Source organism: Plecotus auritus, assembly GCF_963455305.1.
Source record: "Plecotus auritus genome assembly, chromosome: 1".
Classification (NCBI taxonomy): domain Eukaryota; kingdom Metazoa; phylum Chordata; class Mammalia; order Chiroptera; family Vespertilionidae; genus Plecotus; species Plecotus auritus.
In genome coordinates this window covers 64,487,021-64,507,176 of record NC_137770.1, presented here as the reverse complement: position 1 = coordinate 64,507,176, position 20,156 = coordinate 64,487,021, and the positions used below count along the sequence as shown (strand labels likewise).

The following is a 20,156-nucleotide window of genomic DNA, read 5'->3' as shown; positions in this document are numbered from 1 at the left end:
GACCTCCACCAATGGGTCCCACACAATCCCCTTAAAAAACACTACTCTAGACCAATCATTCTCGTGTAAAAGGCCTTACTCAAGTCCAACCAATAAGCCTTCATTGGCCAGTCCATTCTGAGCTGTTTTGAAAATCCTACAGTTTATTAGTAATGTATTTTCTGTACTACCCATGCCTAACTTGATATGGTAAACTCCTCCAGGTCAAGGTTCTGTCCTGTATTTCACTTGCTGAATTCATACTACACAACAGATTGCTCAATATCTAGCCCTTGTATTTCCAACTCTCAGTTGTGATCATACACTTTTTAGGTTTGGATCGTCTTTGGGTGTGGGGGGGGGGTGGGGGGAGAGAAATATCTATCCATATATTGTGTGTGCTTAATTTCAAACTGGAAAGGTGCACAAAAATAGTCCCACCTCTTCGGGCACGTGTAGTTTTTAAGCAAACCAAATCATCAAACGACAAATACGTGTCTTGACACAGCCATACACAAGTACTAGAACCAAGTTCTCAGGACTGAGGTATTTTTGGGATTGGTAACATGGAAACGCGTTCGGTAGGATCAGCATTTTCACAACTCACTGCAACTACACCTTGAGAGAGTATTTCCAGAACCGCAGGTCCCACTTCTGTGGTCCCGGCCCATCTGCGAAGAGAACTGGGAGCCAGGCTGGCGGCTGTGAGGCCGGCCTCGCGGACCCCGGCGGGCACCGCTCCGCAGGCAGAAGGCCAACACCCACCGCCGGCGACCAGACTGGCTGAGGCGGGACTTCCCGTCTAAGCCCTCCGCGCTGTCTTCCCCGCCCGTTACCTCCTCCGCCGGGCCGCGCCACGCCGGGACCTAGCAACGGCCTTAGCAACGGCCGGGCTCCTCCCTCTGGTGTCGCCCGGAAAGCGCTCCGCCGCGTTCGTGCACGAGCACGGCGGGCGCTCGCCACGGGCTCCAGGGGAGCGGAAGACGCGTGGACCTGAGCGAGGACCCGCGGGCTTGCAGGTGTGAGTTCCACTCCGGTCCCTCGGGCCGGTCTGCGCGCCCTTTTGGGGGCCAGTGTCCTGGCTGGCTCCGTGCGGCCGCGGGGAGTGGACGCGCCGTGGGCCGAGCCCTCACCGAGGTCGTTCCCAGGGTCCCTGCGCAGCGCTTGTATTTTTTTGGTTGTTGCGGGCCCCTTGGGAAAAAGACTTCCAGATTTTTCTTAAAAAAAAAAAAAAAAAAAATCCTCTCTCTCCCCACCCCCCTCCCTAGCAATTATTGTCGGTGCTTTCCGCCTCAAAGAAAGTCTGTCCTGGCAAAGTTAGTCTCCTCGGGACCCTACTTACTCTGTGTTTTTAGTGTTTGCAGTGGTTTGCGGCAGGAGAAACTTAGCACAAACATAGTATGTCATGAATTGTAGTATTTAAAGTATTAAGATAATGCTTACATAATAAGCAAAGGAGCGTGTTACTTATGTCTAATTATTTGGAGGAAATATAGGACAACTAAGGAAGTATATTATCACTTTAAGGTGTCAAGTCCGTGGAGTTAGTGGCTAAAAGCGCCACTAAAACCACAACATTTAAGGGTTGCTTCTGTCTGAACCCCGGTGTACCATGGTGTACAACTAAGGAAGTACCCTCTGCCTACCGCTTGGTGGGTGGTCTGGGAGGGGCCATGGGTCCTGTATGAGAAAAGGTGATGCCTTGGAATTTAAAAAGTGGGTGTGAGATCTGTATATATTATGTGACCAGGTTCTTAAAAATATTCCCGGAAAGAAATATTTGAAGGGGGTTTAATAAAAAAAAAATACAATACAGGACAGTCTTCTGTAATGTCTCATTAGGAAGTGAGTCAACTTAGTTGTGGTTATGAGCCTTTCCATTAGTGCTGTTTTGCAAAAAGAGGTCTGCCAGGCTGCATTTTTATGTCAGGCTGCATTTGGCCCATAAAATTAGTTTGTCAGGAACTTCAGTAGCAAGATGCATACAGTATGCTTTCTCCTTTTTTTAGAATGGTTTTGATTTAGTTAAGTATTTGTTGACTTACTCCTGCTGCATTGGACACAGGGATAGGGGAGACGAGTAAAGAGCTCTGCTCTTGGAGAGTTGATTATCTGCTAGGACACATAACTTCACTCAGAGGTACTCCAACTTAAGGTACATTTTTCTATGTTAAATATGTGGAATCAATAAGGGCACAGAGGTAGAGATGTAAGAGATTGCCATAGACTATCTAGAATCCTGACTTTGAGACTAAAAGTAGGGGATTACGTGCAAGGTAGAATTGATGCAACTTGGTGAGTAATTAGATTTTTGGGGGGATAGGGAAGAAGGAGGATTTGTTTTCAATCTAAGTTGCAGAATGATGGGTGTACCAGTTAGTTTCTTAGGAATAAAGTATTTTTTTCTCCTCACTTATTTATTTTAAACCTTGATTGTTGAAATTTTTCCCCATTGACCCCTTCTAGCCTACACCTGTCCCCCACCCCAGGCCTTAACCACACTATTGTCTGTGACCATGGGTGATGCATATATGCATACAAGTTCTTTGGTTAATCTCTTCCCACCTACCCACCCACCCCCGCCTTTCCTCTGAGATTCAACAGTCTGTTCCATGCTTCTATTTCTATGGATATATTTTGTTCATCAGTTTATTTTGTTCTTTAGATTCTACATATAAGTGAGATCATGTGATACTTATCTTTTTCTGACTGGCATATTTCACTTAGCATAATACTCTCCAGGTCCCTCCATGCTGTCTCAAAGGGTAAGAGGTCCTTTTTTACTACTTCATAATATTCCATGATATAAATGTACCACAGCTATTTTTATCCACTCATCTACTGATGGGCACTTGGGCTGTTTCCAGATCTTAGCTATGATAAATTGCACTGTTATGAACGTAGGGGTGCATATATTCTTTCTGATTGCTCATTCAGGTTTCTTAAGGATATATTTCTAGAAGTGGAATCATTGGGTTAAATGGCAGTTTCATATTTAATTTTTTGAGGAAACTGCATACTGTTTTCCATAGTGGCTGCGCTAGTCTGCATTCCCACCAGCAGTGTACTAGTGTTCCCTTTTCTCCACATCCTCGCCAGCACTTGTCATTTGTTGATTTGTTGATGGTAGCCATTCTGACAGGTGTGAGGTGATACCTCATTGTCATTTAATTTGCATCTCTCTGATGATTAGTTACTTTGAGCATTTTTTCATGTGTCTTGGCCATCTGAATGTCCACTTTGGAGAAGTATCTATTTAAGTCCTTTGCCCATATTTTTACTTGGGTTATTTGTCTTCCTTTTGTTAAATTGTATGAGTTCCTTATATATTTTGGATATTACCCTTTATCAGATGTATTATTGCCAAATATGTTCTCCCATATAGTGGGCTCTCTTTTCCTTTTATTGATTCGTTCTTTTGTTGTGCAGAGCTTTTTATTTTAATGTAGTCCCAATTGTTTATTTTCTCTTTTGTGTCTCTTGCCCTAGGAACTGTATCAGCAAACATAAAGTGTCTTTTATGTTTTCTAATAACTCGCATGCATATATTTGGTGTTAACAAGTATGTTTTGAAGGTTTTGAATCATCACGTTTGCAACACATAATTTGTACACATTTGAGGCAGGCTGTTGGCTAGGTCAGAGCAGATGCCCTGGTCATATGGCTTCAGAGACCTTTGGCGGTAGCTGCCCTTGACCTACTACTGCTGGCCTCTTCTTTGTGGCCACATCAGCCATAAGTGAGAGCATGTAGGTGAGTCAGGGGAGGGAGTCATAAACATGCCCCTTTCACTGTCTCACAGGTATTTATATCTGATTTCTATAGGGGAACAATATTTATATAAGGTTACACTAATGTCTATTTAGTTATATGGATGGAAACCCAAGTGTAGGGGATGTTTCTGAGGCATCTCAGGAGGAGTGCATTTTGAGAGCCCTAGAAAAATGCACCAGTAGTTTTCCATTGAATACCCAGGGAAATGAATTAGTCCAATCCATTTTGTTTGATTGTTTTAGGAAGAGTCCTGTGATTGAAGTTACTCAAGATTGTTACAGCCCTAAAATGTTTCTCTGTAAGGACTTCAGGCAACACCAGAACAAACCCAAATTTAGACTTTTAAGGCTACCTCCTGTCCTTAGAATGAGTTTTTTTTTATTTTTTTAATTGTTTGAAGTATTAAAAATAGTAGTACATATGTCTCTTTTTTCCCCCATTGACCTCCCCCCACTCTCCCCTTCCCCCCAGTACATGCCTTTACCTGCCCCCCCTCCAGTGTCTTTTATCCATTGGTTATGCTTATATGCATGCGTACAAGTCCTTCAGTTGATCTCTTACAGCCCCCCACCCAAAAACCTCCTCTGCCTTCCTGCTGTAGTTTGACAGTCTGTTCAATGCTTCTTTGCTTCTGTATCTATTTTTCCCCCTTTTCTTTCCTTTAAAAAATCTTGCCTCTGCAGACTAGAAATAAACATATAATAACAAAAAATGTTTGAGTCCCAATTTCAATGTCCAACAGTTCTGATTCCCCGTTTCAATGTCAAACAGTTCCTTATGTGTACATGTCAGCAATGATATCTGGATGGTGGGCACATGGTGGCAATGCAGGTCCAACCCTCTCTGGTTTGGTCCTAGGCACGCTGCTGTGTCACACAGCTTCTGACTGCTAGCGTGGCAAGGCGTCGTCAGCGTCTCCCATCTCTGGACTGTTTCTCCTCTTGTCTTCGTGGTTGGAGCAGACCTGTCAATTCCTCTCTGTTGCAGGAATCCACATGGTCTTGGAGTTGTTTTCTGAAAATATACAAACATATTCTCGACCGAAAGTTAATAAAGGATAGAATGAGTTTTTGAGCTTAGGATTTCTTTACGTGTATCTGTAGATGAATTCTACTGATCTGCATATCACGTGAAATTGTGAGAAAGACATTGTGTCTGTAAAATGCATTTGCTACAAATAAGGTATACTAGTAAGACTCTCAAGTGATCTTAAAAGGATCCGAGGCTCAAGAAAAGGTGGCAGCTTAATATCCTGCACTGTTCTAGGCATTGAGGGCATATTCACAAAGATAGAAGCCATTTTGGAGTAGGTGATTTGGTGTGGGGTTCAGAAGTAGATAATGTTTTCCATTTGTGAGACAGGAAAAAGTGATTGGACTATCATTCTGAAATAGCACTTTTTCTGAAAAATAAAAAATGTAAATCTATACCTGATCAGTACACATCAAAAATGTTTATTATACAGTATTTTTATTTTCCCCTTGGATAAATTTTGCAAGTATATTTTACTTTCCTTTAATGAACATCATTGTTTTCCTTTGCATTTCTTCTTTGGGTCTCCAGCTTCCTGGGATTTATAATCTACTAGAGGCCCGGTGCATGAATTTGTGCATGGGAGGAGTCCCTTAACCTGGCTGGCGATTGAGGCCTATCCGTGGGCCAGCTGGCCAGGAGGAGGGACCGTGGGAGGTTGGCCAGCTGGGTGGGGGCCATGGGAGGTATGCCAGGTGGCCGGGGGGTAGGGGCCATGGGAGGCTGGGCAAGGGGGAGGGGCTGCAGGAGATTGGCCGGCTGGGGTGAGGGACCACAGGAGGTTGGCTGTGGAAGCGCACTGATCACCAGAGGGCAGCTCCTGCATTGAGCATCTGCCCCAGGTGGTCAGTGCGCGTCATAGCAACTGGTTGACTGGTCGTTCCAGTCATTCAGTTGTAACAGTTGCTTAAGCTTTTATATATATACTAGAGGCCCGGTGCATGAAATTCGTGCACGGGGGGGGGGGGAGGTCCCTCAGCCCAACCTGCACCCTCTCCAATCTAGGAGCCGTCAAGGGATGTCCTACTGATGGCTTAGGCCCACTTCCCGTGGTTCTCTGCTCTCTACGGGGCCTGGCTGCTTTGCTGCTGCTGCGCGACGAAGTCGCCATGCCCCACTGTCCACTCTCTGTCTGCCGGGCCTGGGGGCTTCGCCGCCACTGTCCGCTCTCAATGGTGGGGCTGAAAGGACTGGGGGATTCCAGCGGGGCTGAGGGGACTGAGCGCCGCCATTTTGCGGCTATGGGCGCTGCCATCTTTGTGACAGCACAAGGGTCAATTTGCATATTCCCTCTTTATTAGATAGCACTAGTAGCCCTGTGCACGAATCCATGCACCAGTAGCTTGCCAGTAGCTCAATGCCACCCTCCAGTAGCTCTCCGCCCACTGCCCTGCCTTCCTGTAGCTCCCCCCTCCCCCCCCATAGCTTGCTGCCCTGTCCCCTCCTGTAGCTCTCTGCTGCCCGCTTGTAGCCAGCATCTCGCTGCCGCCTTCCTGTAGCTCCCTCTGCCCCCCCCCCCCCCCCCCCGCTTCCCCTGTCATAGCTTGCTGCCCTGCTCCCTCCTGTAGCTCTCCACCACCTGCTTGTAGCTCGCTGGCCCATCCTCCTGCTGATCCGTGATCCGGCCATTACGTGGTCGGTCGTTACACTTCATGGTGTAACGACCATTTGCATATTACATCTTTATAGGACTAGAGGCCTGATGCACAAAATTCGTGCAAGGGGCTCGGCCCTCGCAGCCCCAGCTTCGTCCAGAAGGTTGTCCGGAGGTTCATTTGGCCGTCCAGTCTAATTAGCATGTGCTTTTATTATTATAGATAAACTCCTGATGAATAATTAAATTAGTATCACTAAACTTCTTGTTAGTAAATTATCTTGTATGTTATGTTCCACTGGACTTTTTGTTCATATTTTATTTGGGAGACCACAGAAAGTTTCCTGTTGCAATCAGTACTTTGCTTGTCAGAGTGCCTGGAGCCTCATAGTTAAACACCACAATGCCTTACGATTTATAATAGGAGAATCATTTTATAGCTTTGGAATGCATATCAAATCAAAAGGGCACCAGTCTCTTTCTACCCCAAAGATATTATGCTTACAGAGTGTTTGAATACAATTTTGGCAGCCATCATCCTTCTTTGAAGGAAATATTTAAGTGGAAAAGTTATTTTCCTCTTTTACCTCTAGAACTAATAATCTGAATTGTGTGAAAGAAATCAGTAGGAATTCTTAGAATGAGTGCATATTAATGTTACTCTATAAAACTTTAAATTTATAAGATTGCACTTTATTTTTCAGGGTATATATTTTATCTTTTGGGATATTTTACAAATAATTGAAAGTAGATGCAGCTCATATTTTAATGGATGTTTGATATATATGTATATATTTATATATTTTGTTGTTGTTGTTATTGTTAATCCTTACCTGAAGATATTTTTTCCATTGATTTATAAAGAGAATGGGGGGAGGGGAGAGAGAGAAACTTCAGTTGTGAGAGAGATGCATTAATTGGTTGCCTCCCACACATCAGGGCTGAGACTATAACCTGAAACCCAGGTACTTGCCCTTGACTAGTAATTGAACACAGGACCCTTCAGTGGGACACTCCCAGGCGTCCTCAAACTACGGCAGGAATTTGTTCATAGTTTTTTTTTTTTAAATTATAGTCCAGCCCTCCAACGGTCTGAGGGACAGTGAACTGGCCCCCTGTTTAAAGAGTTTGAGGACCCCTGCCTAGCCACACCAGCCAGGGCTTTAGTTTTATTTTTTATGTGTGTTTTAATTTAAGTTGAAGAGGAATGTATCTTTTAGAACATAACCAACTAAATTTTGTTGATTATATTGGAACCTTGTATTTTTATTAGTTCTGGTTGAGATTAGATGTGATGTAATATCAATTCAAAGAGCCTATCAGTTTGAATACATTCCTGGCTGATACATTAAGCCATTGCATTTCTAATATAAAACAAAATTACTGTTTTGGGAACAAAGAGAGTCACTGAAAAATGGATTGTTGGTACCTAAACTTTATATTTGAAATAATTTTTCTAAGAGAGCACCTTTCTGTTTTTATGGGAGGGTCGCTCCAAAGGATAATTTATGGTTTTGAGTTTATTGCATTTTAATTTTGTATTTCCAATAAATTTAATTCAAAAGTATGCTAATTTAGTGATTTAAAAACTTGTTAACTTTTGTTAATACTAAAACCAGCACACAGTTGTGAATTAAATTGAGTAATTTTATTTGTGGAGACAGTAAAATGTTTTGTTTTTATTTTGCACCCCCCCCCCCCACAATTTTTTTTCAGTGCATCTATGATAATGTGTTTTAGAAATAGATGTTAAACTTCAGTTTGAATGAAAAATGTCTCTCAGGCCACCTATATTTCTTAAAGAAAGGGAAGAAAATAATTCAAGATTTGTGGAAATACAGCAACCACAAACTACTTCCATAGCTGCGGAAGATCCTCTTCAAAACTTACGCTTAGCATCGCAAGAAGTTCTTCAAAAAGCTCAGCAAAATGGAAGATCAAAATGTCTTAAATGTGGTGGTTCAAGAATGTTCTACTGCTATACATGTTATGTCCCAGTTGAAAATGTACCTGTGGAGCAGATGCCACTTGTGAAGGTTGGTAAGAAATTTAATTTTTGAAAGTAGGAACATAGGTTTTAAAAAGACATCTCATATTTTCCTGTTCTAATCTAACTGATACACTTGATAAATAGCATCATTAGGAAAATGAATTACATAAATAGAAATTTAATCCTATAGACTCGAAACCTATTTGTTTTTCTTGTCTGTGGAAAAAACAGATCCAGGTTGCCAAAACACTAGGGTCTGAGATGGTGTTACTTTTAATGAAATCAATTGGTTTTAAATTAATGATTATAATTCATTTATAACATAGAAAAAATGTGGTATAAACATGAATACTACAAGAGACAAGTTTATAGACTGCCTGAAGGAGCTTCAAAAACTGCCTCAGGTCCTTGGACTGCTCTGAGAAAACATATACCAAAGGACTAGGTAGGGTTCCTTTTTGTTTAGGCTTTTGTAGAATGGGATTAGCTTCATCCTATACATAAATATGGAGCACCTGTCAGTGACTAAAATGAAATGAAACTAAAATTGAAAAGACTAAGACCTACTCATTGGGCTATGTTATAATTTATATTAATTTAAAGCCAGATTTTAAAATATATGTGAATTGATTGCTTAGCTTATACTTTCATTGCTTTCCAAGACTACTATTATCCTATCTAATAAAGAGGGAATATGCTAATTGACCATCACTCTGTCACAAAGATGGCTGCACCCACAGCTGAGGGCAAGTTCCCATAAGGAGCCTTAACAAGCAATCAGCAGGGACCTGAGGCTACACCCTCCCCTGCCCCTGTGGGGCTTGACAGGGGTGCTCAGGCCGTGCCCCCCACCTGGCAGGGCTTGACGGGACCTCAGGCCGCGCCCCCTGCCCCAGCACGGGGCCAGGGGACCTGAAGCTGTGCCCCCTGCCTGGCAGGGCTTGACGGAGGACCTCAAGGCACGCCCCCCACCCCGGTCTGGGCTGGGGGATCTCAGGCCACACCCCCCCGTCCTGGCACCAGGCCAGGGGACCTGAGGCTATGCCCCCTGCCCGGCAGGACTTGACAAGGGTGGGACTGGCCGGGTCTGGATCTAGCCCAATGGAGGGGGGTGGGCTGGCCAGGTCTGGGTCTCACGCAATTTTGAGGTGCATGTGGGTGGGCAGGGACTTGACTCTGGGTCCCGTGGTGTGCCCCAGACTCTGACAGGAGGAAGGTTTTCATACACATTTTACTGATTTTCTTTCATCTCTGACACTTCTATTATAGAGAAAGGGCAAATAGCAATATTAAATTATTTACTCTAATTAATTCCCTTTTAAAATGAGCATGAATTTTGTGCACCGGGTCACTATAATAAAGAGCTAATATGTAAATGGTCATCATGCCCTCACGCCCTCATGCTGGGGCCGGGGTCCTGAGGCCACACCCCCTGCCCTGGCACTGGGGCTGGGGGACCCCCTGAGGCTGGGCCAGGGGACCTGAGGCTGCACCCCCACCCTGGCGCCAGGATCGGGGGACCTGAGACTGCGCCTCCTGCCCAGCAGGGCTTGACAGGGAACCTGAGGCTGTGCTCCTCGCCCCGGTGTCAGGGCCGGGGGACCTGAGGCTGTGACCCCTGCCCTGCGGAGCTTGACAGGGGTGGGGCCGGCCGGGTCTGAGTCTCGCATGATTTCAAGGTGTGAGCAGGGACTTGACTCTGGGTCCCGTGGTGTGCCCCAGACTCTGACAGGAGGAAGGTTTTCATATACATTTTACTAATTTTCTTTCATATCTGACCCTTCTATTATAGAGAAAGGGCAAATAGCAATATTAAAATATTTCCTGTAATTAATTCCCTTTTAATGTGCATGATTTCATGCACTGGGCCACTAGTATATATATAAAAGCCTAAGTGACTGTTACGACTGAACAACTGGAATGACCGGTCAACCAGTTGCTATGATGTACGCTGACCACCAGGGGGCAGACACTCAACGCAGGAGCTGCCCCCCGGTGGTCAATGTGCTCCCACAGCCAACCTCTCGTGGCTGGCCAACCTCCCCCTCTTCCTCCCCACGGCCAGCCAACCTCCCGCGGTCCCTCCCCCCAGCTGGCCGGCCAACCACCCGCGGTCCCTCCCCGTCTCTCCCCCTGGCTGGCAGACCCCAATTGGCCTGGCCCCGATCGGAACTGGGCAAGACGGCCCCGATGGCCCTGATCGCTGTTCAGGCCTAGACCCCACCCGTGCACGAAATCATGCACTGGGCCTCTAGACTGGAAAGATAACATGTGCCATTGAGATCATTTAGTAACATGTACCAACTACTCCTTAAAAACATAGTTTTGGAATTAATGATACAGCAGCATGGATGAATCTCAGAATAATTATTTTTGTGAAGAAAGTTAGATGAAGGGAGTACATACTGTATAATTTCATTTTTATAGAAATCAAGAAAATCAAACTTATCTATAGTGATAGCACATCAGTGGTTGCCTAAGGACTGTGGGTGGTAGTTGATGGAGATTAGGGACAAAGGGAGGCACAAGAAGACTTTGGGGGTGATGGGTATGTTCATCATCTTGATTGTAGTGATGAGTTCAAGGGTGTAACATGTTAAAACTCATTAGATTGTACACTATAAGTGTGTGTAGTTTATTTGTATCAGTTTCTTCTCTTTAATAAAGCTGTTGAAGAAAATTGTTTTGTACTCCAGGGTAAAATAGCTGTGTGCTCAGGGTAAACACCAGAGCCCTGCCTGTTTAGTGTAGGACAGGAGCTGGAAGAGTGCTTATCATAACAAATAAGTCCTTTGAAACCTGCAGTGCAAAGTCCATCTCAGAGAGGGTTCTCATGTATAGTGGGAGAGATATGACTAGGCTTTCATTTTCATAATCATGGCTGAGTGCAGGACTTGCACAAGCATTATGCGGAAAACCAAACCACGTCAGTGAAGTAATAGAAAAATATAACTAAAGAAATGCAAGATAATATTACTTTTGCATAGAGAAAGGGCATAATCCATAATAAATAATTAAACTTTAAGAGAAATAGGCCAAGTCATTTTGAGAGAGTTGTTTTTTACCCATAGGATGCACCTCCTAGGTCCATTTTGTTAGTGTTTTTTTCAGTTGATAATTATTTCATTTGTGCTGTTAAAAGACACTTCTGAGAATGATGATGTTCACAACTAAGGATAATTGGATATATGATGTCAAAGGATGTATAAGGAACAACATTTTAACTTGAACTTTAGGTATGAAACTTTGCCCAAACTTTTTTCTTTTCATGTGTCATAAAATGAATAAAACTGAAGCTTATAGGAATTCTAAAAAATATTGGCACAGATGCTGAAACACAAGTGATTGGACTCAATGGTTTTGTAACATAAATGAAAAATGACATTGGAGCTTTGTTTTAAGACCAGATTCTCTGTTAAATGAGTTAAAATAGTTGTTTTATCATGATTAACAACATTGAGGAAGAAATTTGGATTTGCTTTATGACTCTATTGTTCTTAATATCCTGGTGTAGAAATGTATGACTTTCAAACCATAAGTATATTTATAGAGATGTAGTGTGAGTTTGCTGTTTAAGCTTTAAAGACCATTTTTATTAACATACTAATTAGAATTTTAATATTTGGTTGGTTCGCTTGTCTTTTTTTTTCTTTAATTTTAGCTTCCACTGAAGATTGACATCATTAAACATCCAAATGAAACAGATGGCAAAAGTACTGCTATACACGCAAAACTCTTAGCACCTGAATTTGTAAATATTTACACGTACCCTTGTATTCCAGAATATGAAGAAGAGGACCATGAAGTAGGTAGCTTATTTCTTACAACTGTTCACATTGAAGCCAAAAGTGAACTTTAAATTCCAATGTCTTTCTGAACTTACTTGAACACAATTTAATACTTTTCTTAATGATCTAGCCCTAAACAACATACACTTTACTTTATTGGTGTCTGAAGAGATCAGAAGATCCTCGATTTGTTAGGCTTTTTTGAGTTTTTCCACTTGATCATTTTTTCTGAATTATTTCTTCAAGTTTTTACACTTTGCCAATATTATTATGCCTGCTTTTACTTTCTCCCCACTTCATTGTCCTGCCCATACGACACATAGGTGGTCTAATTTGATGCAAACTGATAAACCAGATTACAAACATTATTGGAATTTCTTCAAAAGAAGAAAAGAAAGACTGGATGAAAAAAATTTTCAGGAATTCTCCCTAAATTTAGAGCTTTAGTATATGGCTTTTGAACATTTCTTTTGTCAGCTCAGAGGCCTTCCTTGCTCATTTCTAGATTCTTAATTGGTTTTCACATAGTTGGAATTTCACATTGGTGAGATATTACCGGCCTTGTTGAAAAGTAATTTTGTAATAGATCTCAAAAAGAGGTAGGCATTGGGTACTTCTTAAAGAAACTTGTAACCCCTTTTAGGTATATTGGGTATCATTTATTGGTGGTGTTAATCTGAAACAAAATTAAAAATTAACACATACATTCAGTTGTTCTAGAAAGAACTTGGTTTTTCCTTTTCCATAAGTATGTTTTTTATTGAGTTTATATAGAAAATTGTGTTTGTAAATAATACCTGAATTTTGGATCTAGGAATATATTTGCGTTTCCTTCTCTGGTCAGCTAGGTATAATTTATGTTAATTAAATAGAACACAGTGCTAGGTTCAATAAAGTGATGTGATATCTTATAATCCAAGAAAATCTAAAACCCTTAGACTTTGCTAATTGAGTACAGGGGGAATATTGGCATGAATTGTGGATGTTTAAGCAATTTGTATGTAACTTTGAAGTTTAAAAATGCAAGATTTTTTTGTTTCTTTTATTTTTATAATGCTTATTTTTAATATTAAAAATGATGCTTGTTAAAGAAAATTTGGGAAATACAGAAAAGTATGGGGGATAAAATACTCATAATTCTTCCAACATCTATTCATTTCACAAATACTTACTGGATGCCTGCTTTGTGATAGCAGCCTTTCAGACACTGAAGGCTCCAGGAGTATATAAACTCTCGGTAAAATGCTAAAAGAAAAGAAGTACTATAATTTATAGAATTTTTCCTTGAAAGTTAGATTTTTCAGTTTTAATTTTTCACTGTAATAGATATATTTTTAATAAATATTATGGGTGTGGTGGGTATATGGGTATTTAGGATTATTTTATTAAATGCCCATAAGTGAAATTATTTGATGAAAGAGTGTGAACATTTCAAGACTCTTTAAGTTGCCAAATTGCTTACCAGTATTGACTGTGTATCATTTGTTTTGTCTATTATATAGGTAAAAATGGTATTTAGTTATTGAGCACTTTTCAGTGGTTCTTTTACAGAATATTATAAAGTTTAGTTTTCTCTTTCAAGGTACAATTAACTAGGCTTCTATCCACAGGTGAATAACTTATTTTGAAATAAAACTTTTAGGTAGTATATAATGATTATAAATTACTTGGGAAGAGTCAAAAACTTCACCATATGTATTAAAGAAGTGGATGTAGTAGAAGCTAATGCTTGTTTCTTAGATATTCAATTTTTTTTCTCTTAAAGTTTTAAGTCAGAAATTATTCATTCTGATCATAATCACACACTATTAACTTAAGTTTCTTTGCTTTAGGTTGCACTCATTTTTCCTGGACCTAAGTCTGTCTCAATAAAAGATATTTCTTTTCATCTGCAAAAAAGGATTCAGAATAATGTGAGAGGCAAAAATGATGACTCTGACAAGCCATCTAGTAAACGCAAGAAAACTGAAGAACAGGATTTGAATGACTGCAAGTGCAAAGAGACAACATTGAAAAAAATCATATTTATAGATAGCACCTGGAACCAAACAAACAAAATATTCACTGATGAGAGACTTCAGGGTAAGAAAAAAAAAATGTTTTTGTATTGCTTTTCCCCCCAACTTTCATTTCAGAGAACTTCATGTCTCTAGATACATTAGAAGAATTGCATTAACTACCCATATATCTTTTACCACATTTGCTTTATTTCTCTTTTCTGTGTTATGTGTGTTGTATACTTAGATGTATATTTTTTGGTTGAACCTTTTGAAAGAACGATATAGGCTTTACAACACTTCACCTTTAAATACCTGTATACATCTTTTAATAATAATTGCATGATCATAATATCATTATCACTTTAAGAAAATTAACAAAACTTCTCTAATGTCTAATATACAGTCCAAATTCACATTTCCCTAATTGACCCAAAAATACATTCTGTAGCATTTTTTTCTCTGATGTATGATGCAGTGTGTAAACTCACATTCCATTTGGTTATGTCTCTTCATTCTCTTTTAATGTAGAACAGTTCCCTGTTTTTGTTTTTCATGACTTAGAATTGTGTGAAGAGGACAGGTCAATTGTCTGAATGTTTCATCATGATTAGATTCAGTTTAAAATTTTTTGCAAGGATCCTTACAGATAAGGATAAATCTAGGATTGCCCATGACAATTCCAATTAATAACTATTGTTTTGATATAATTACTAATAACATTGCTTTTTACTCTTAGAAATGAGGCTATATAACTGATAAATTATATGATTACCCTATTTATATAGGTGAAGTTGTTTACTTATTATTGCATCAAAATAGGAGGCATTTAATATAAATTGTTCCATTATTGGTGATAACTTTCAATTCTTGGTTAAAGGTGATTGCCAGATCTCTCCATTCTAAAGATGTATTTTCTTCTTTGAAATTAGTAGTAATCTGTGAGATGATGCTTTGAGACTGTGGACTATTTACCAACTGCTTTTCACTCAGAGGTTTTCGTATTCACTGATGACTCTTCTTTAAATCAGTAATTATATCGAGAATTGCAAAATGATAAAATTTTAATTTTATTATTTCTTTTATATTTGTTAGCTGGCATTCTTTTGTAAGGAAGAGCTTTTCCTTTTTCTCCTCTTCTTTTGTCGTCTCTCCTTGTACCATTTATGAGATCACTGTGGTCTGATACCTGTCTTTTTAATTCAGTATGTTAAAATCTATAATGATTATGTATATATTTTTTATGCCCAAATTGTCTCAGATTTTGTCAGTGGGAGCCCGTCAAGTCCTTTGGGGCATGGCTCATTAGTCTTTCTGGTTCAGCACTTTTTCCTTCCTCAGACCTAGAATTAATCATTCAAAGTTTGCTTGAACTTTTCTCCTGCCCCAGACCAATAACCAGTCATTCAAAGGAACTGTGGGTTTTTTAAAATGGGGAATGATACTAGAAACCAAGATATGGTAAATTTATTACTGTTTGGATGTTGCTTTAAAGGACAGAGCCAAGAAAAATAAATTTGTGTGTGTGTGTGTGTGTGTGTGTGTGTGTGTGTGTGTGGGAGAGAGAGAGAGAGAGAGAGAGAGAGAGAGAGAGAGAGAGAGAGGCGGGGAGAGAGGGAGAGATATTGAGTTTATATGGGTGGTTCCAATGCAGCTTTAATGTTACAGTGATTTTCTCTCTTGTTTTATATGTCTTTTTCTCTTGGAATGAAAAGATTAGAAATAATAATGGTTTAAAAGAGTTGCTTTATTTCCCCAAGTACAATAACCAGTAATATGAAGAACAGGAGCTCTTACAATCTCTCATGCTCTGTTGCACCTACTCAGTTCTTCAGGCTTTCTCAGTTTTTCTAAAAGCTTTAGTTTTATTTCCAGCTTCTTGATGGCTTTATTTGTGTACCATGTGTGATTATAAGGCAAGAGAGCTAGCTACCTAGTTGGTATTAGGCAGTAGTCAAAACAGTTTCAACCTGGGAGAGCTTCTCCCAGGCTGTTGTCAGAAGTGTACATCATTTAGAAAAGAAGGTTTATGATACTTTTCAGAGTCTGACTTGTGTTAATTAGTACCAAGCTAAAGTGAGTGACATTAGTAAAGATAATTAGCTTAATTTATATGGTTCATACCTGTGAGATTAACATAAATGTTAGTAAGATTGCTTTGGGGTTCTGTGTATGCTTAAGTGTATGTGTGTGAGAAAGATAGGCAGAGAGATAGAGACAGAGAAAGAAATTGTGTGTGTGTGTGTGTGTGTGAGAGAGAGAGAGAGAGAGAGAGAGACAGAGACAGAGAGAGAGAGAGACAGAGACAGAGAGAGAGAGAGACACTGTGGAGCATATGACCTGGAAGAACCTTGTTGCAGATGTTTAATAGAGAAGTGGAACCCTAAAACCCTGCTCTTTGGAATACTGCCTGTCACATTATCTTGGATGGTTACAACAGCAAATTACGCCCCAGTTTGAAGATTTTTCTGAGCTATTTTTCTTTATATGGTTATTAAAAGGATCCAATGAAAGAACGTAAGTGAAAACAATTGAAAAAAACTATATAAGGAATTTTTGAGGTACAATTCAAAATCTGTTTTCAGAGTGTCCACATTTGTGCTTAAGGCTTAAAATCAGATTTGTACAGAATAATTTTTCTTCCTTCCCACATCACATAGAAAGTATCATCTATTTTAATTCTGTGCTACATTAAATTTTTGAAAAGTATTTCTTAATTCCTTCAGAATCATGAAATAGATTTCTAGAGTCAGTCTTCTCTGCATGTCCTACTCTGGCTCCACATTTCACCACAGGGAAACTCGGGCTCTGTGCATATTTAAAATCTCTGTATTTGTGAAATACCATTTTCCAGATAAGCCCAGTTACTTCCACAAGAAACAACCATGTTTGTTATAAATCACTGCCTTTAGGCTTGAAAATATTTTATCATTTCATGGGATTAATGTGAACAACTCTAAACCTCAGTTTAAACCCTCAAAAGTAATATATTAAAAAAATGTTTCTGTTATCTTACTGTGAGTGCTGAGGTTAAGAATCCCTTTAATAATGTAAAAACATATTTTGCCAGACTTTGCAGAGAAAGCTCTGGGTGTTTTACTACTATCAAAATAAAACATTTAAAGGTTGAATGTCTAATTTAATCATATAGTGTAAACCTACACGTGAACTGACATACATTCTTGAAGATTTACCATGGGAAGCTTTGGGGGGATGTTGGGGAAGGATGGTTTTCTTTTGTTGGGGAGAGAGTCCAAATGATTAAAATGGGAAATTATATTGTAATTTGTTTTAAAAATTGCCAGCTCTCTCCCTTCATTTTGACAGATTTGTTCACATTATAAACATTTCCTGAACTATACTTAGTGTGTTAATGAATGCTCATCATATACTACTTCATTTAGTCCTCTCAACAATATGATTTTCATTCCCATTTTTTGGTTGAAGAAATTCAGGCAATAATTTTAGAGGGAAAAGCCATCTACAGTTACCTGCTTTCAGGTTTTACTGCTAAAAAATTTGTGTATTTATCTTAAAGTTATTGATTGCTAGAAATACTGGCAAGAAATTTTTTTAATGTATATATCAAACTTTTAAAAATAAATATAAATTTCCTAAGTAATTCCATGTCTGTGTATTTTAGTGTAGTTTAAAAGGTTCTATATGTCTGTATATTTCCAAGGAAATCTTTAGAACAGGATAGATTAGTAGTGATAGTCACTAAATCTTGGTTTTTATATTTAACATTTTAGAACATATTAGATGTATTATAGAAACTAGCATTATTATAATGGCTGCCCTTAGTTTGTTTCTTTTTATAAATTACATTGATGATGTCAAAATCCTACTTTTTTTTTTCTTTTAATTTTAATTACAGCTTACATTCATTATTATTTTGTATTAGTTTCAGGTGTACAGTATAGTGACAATCATATACTTTACAAAGTGGTTCCCACCGCCTATGTGAAGATTTTAATTGTACTAATTGCTTAGAACATTTTCAATACTTCTAGAAGTATTAAAGACCATTAACCTGCCTATTTCCCTCCTAGTGAGTTTCAGAATGATGTTTTAAATGTCAATTTATCAAGGAAATGAAACCCTTCTGAAAACTGGCGAATTTAGTCCTACCACAAGTTTAAATTAAAAAAGACAGTGGTAGGTAGCAGATAGAGATGAATCTTGCTGTTGCCGGTTTGCTCAATGGTTAGAGCGTCAGCCTGAGGACCGAAGGGTTGTGGGTTCGATTCCCAGTCAAAGGCACATACCTTAGTTGCAGGTTCAATCCAGGCTGGGTTGGGACTCCAGCAGGAGACAACCAATTGAAGCGTCTTTCTCATGGCGATATTTCTCTCTCTCCCCTTTCCCTCCTCCTACTCTCTCTAAAAATCAATGGGAAAAAAAAATATCCTCACTCCTGGGATGAAGATTAAAAGAGAGAGAGAGAGAGAGAGAGAGAGAGAGAGAGAGAGAGATGAATCCCTTAAATATTAACTATTTTCACCCATTGCTACCGGGTCCAAGACTTATAGGTATAATATTTCAGTCTGTGTTTTATATTGCTTCTGTTATATACCTTAATGCATTTAAGAAGATATTTTATTTCTTTATTTTTGTTAATCCTCACCCAAGGATATTTTTCATTGATTTTTAGAGAAAGTGGAAGGGAGGGGGAGAGACAGAGAGAGAAACATCGATGTGAAAGAGACACATCGATTGGTTGCCTTGCACACAAGCCTGGACCAGGGCTGGGGATCCAGCCTGCAACCAGGATACGTGCTCTTGACTGGAATCGAACCCGGAACCCTTCAGTCTGTGGGCTGGTGCTCTATCCAGTGAGCCAAACTGGTTAGGGCAAAAAATACTTTATTTTAAATTGGGATCAAGGGGATTTATCTGTGCTCTTCAAAAAAAAAAAATTCTTAATTAAGAGAAATCATCATTTAATTGTATCACATCCTGTGGTTAAGAAATATTTAGTCCTGGGTGGTTCAGTTAGTTGAAATATTGTCCTGTACACCAAAAAGGTTGCAGATTCAATTCCAGGTCAGGACACATACCTAGGTTGTGGGTTCAGTCCCTGGTCATTGTGCATATGTTAGGCAACTGATCGATGTTTCTCTTTCTCTTTCTCTCTCTCTCTGTCCCTCTCTTCCTCCCTCTCTGTCTAGGATCAATAAACATATCCTTGGGTGAGAATAAAAATGTATATATATTTATACTTTCCTTACTTGTTTTTGGCAGGGTTGTTACAAGTTGAGTTGAAAACAAGAAAAACTTGCTTTTGGCGCCATCAAAAAGGAAAGCCAGATACCTTCCTTTCCACAATTGAAGCCATCTACTACTTTCTGGTAGACTACCATACTGATATATTAAAAGAGAAATACAAAGGACAATATGACAATCTTCTATTTTTCTACTCTTTTATGTACCAGTTGATAAAGAATGCCAAATGCTCTGGAGACAAGGAAACAAGAAAAATTACTCATTAGTTTTTAAGAAGCCACTTTTGTGATTTTATTTTGCTAAAATCAATAAACTTGAAATTGTGCTTTGTTTATTCTTAGGAAATATTCATGTGTCATGTCTGCAGGACCACTTTAAAAAATAAGTATTTATTTTACCTCATTTTTTTTTTAAAGGATGTTATTTTTAAAGAAATTTTCAGAGATAGTGTTGACTGAAAAATTAGCTTCAGAAGTTATTAGCTCGAGTTTGGCATATCTCAATCTTACTACTACATTTTACTATAATAATGTGTTATATCTATTTAATTAGATATATTTAGATATTTGTTTAAAGATCCTTGTATCTTCCACTTATTCTCACTACCATGTTTGGAGGTAAATGGGATCAGAATCTCCTTGCTGGCAGTGAGGTGATAGGTAATTTGTTTGAAGTTAATGGCAAACATAGGCAGAACTAGAATTGTAGTTCCAGTCCCTAGAACTATTTCACGTCCATAATGCCTATAATGGACAATTGTTGCTTTGTACATCTGT

At 39.3% G+C, this 20,156-nt stretch overlaps 1 protein-coding gene across 2 annotated transcripts; it reads left to right on the top strand.

Annotated features, from left to right (window-relative positions):
- The first annotated feature begins 883 nt into the window (after window positions 1-883).
- On the top strand, window positions 884-19,722 carry DTWD1 (DTW domain containing 1). 2 transcript variants are annotated; one of them, XM_080679426.1, is made up of 6 exons: window positions 919-998; window positions 2,645-2,744; window positions 8,096-8,415; window positions 12,031-12,174; window positions 13,990-14,239; window positions 19,399-19,722. In XM_080679426.1, the coding sequence occupies exons 3-6, from the start codon at window positions 8,152-8,154 to the stop codon at window positions 19,644-19,646; spliced, it is 906 nt and encodes a 301-aa protein (XP_080535552.1). In that variant the 5' UTR covers window positions 919-998; window positions 2,645-2,744; window positions 8,096-8,151; the 3' UTR covers window positions 19,647-19,722. The 2 variants fall into 2 exon arrangements, with proteins under 2 accessions (XP_080535551.1, XP_080535552.1); XM_080679425.1 differs by lacking the exon at window positions 2,645-2,744 and having other exon boundaries at window positions 884-998.
- The last annotated feature ends 434 nt before the right edge of the window (window positions 19,723-20,156 follow it).

Excerpts from the sequence above, each read along its gene's own strand:
- DTWD1 (XM_080679425.1), top strand. The coding sequence starts at position 8,152 with ATGTCTCTCAGGCCACCTATATTTCTTAAAGAAAGGGAAGAAAATAAT. Across the intron at positions 12,175-13,989 it reads ATGAAGAAGAGGACCATGAA|GTTGCACTCATTTTTCCTGG; the intron begins GTAGGTAGCTTA and ends TCTTTGCTTTAG. Across the intron at positions 14,240-19,398 it reads CACTGATGAGAGACTTCAGG|GGTTGTTACAAGTTGAGTTG; the intron begins GTAAGAAAAAAA and ends TGTTTTTGGCAG.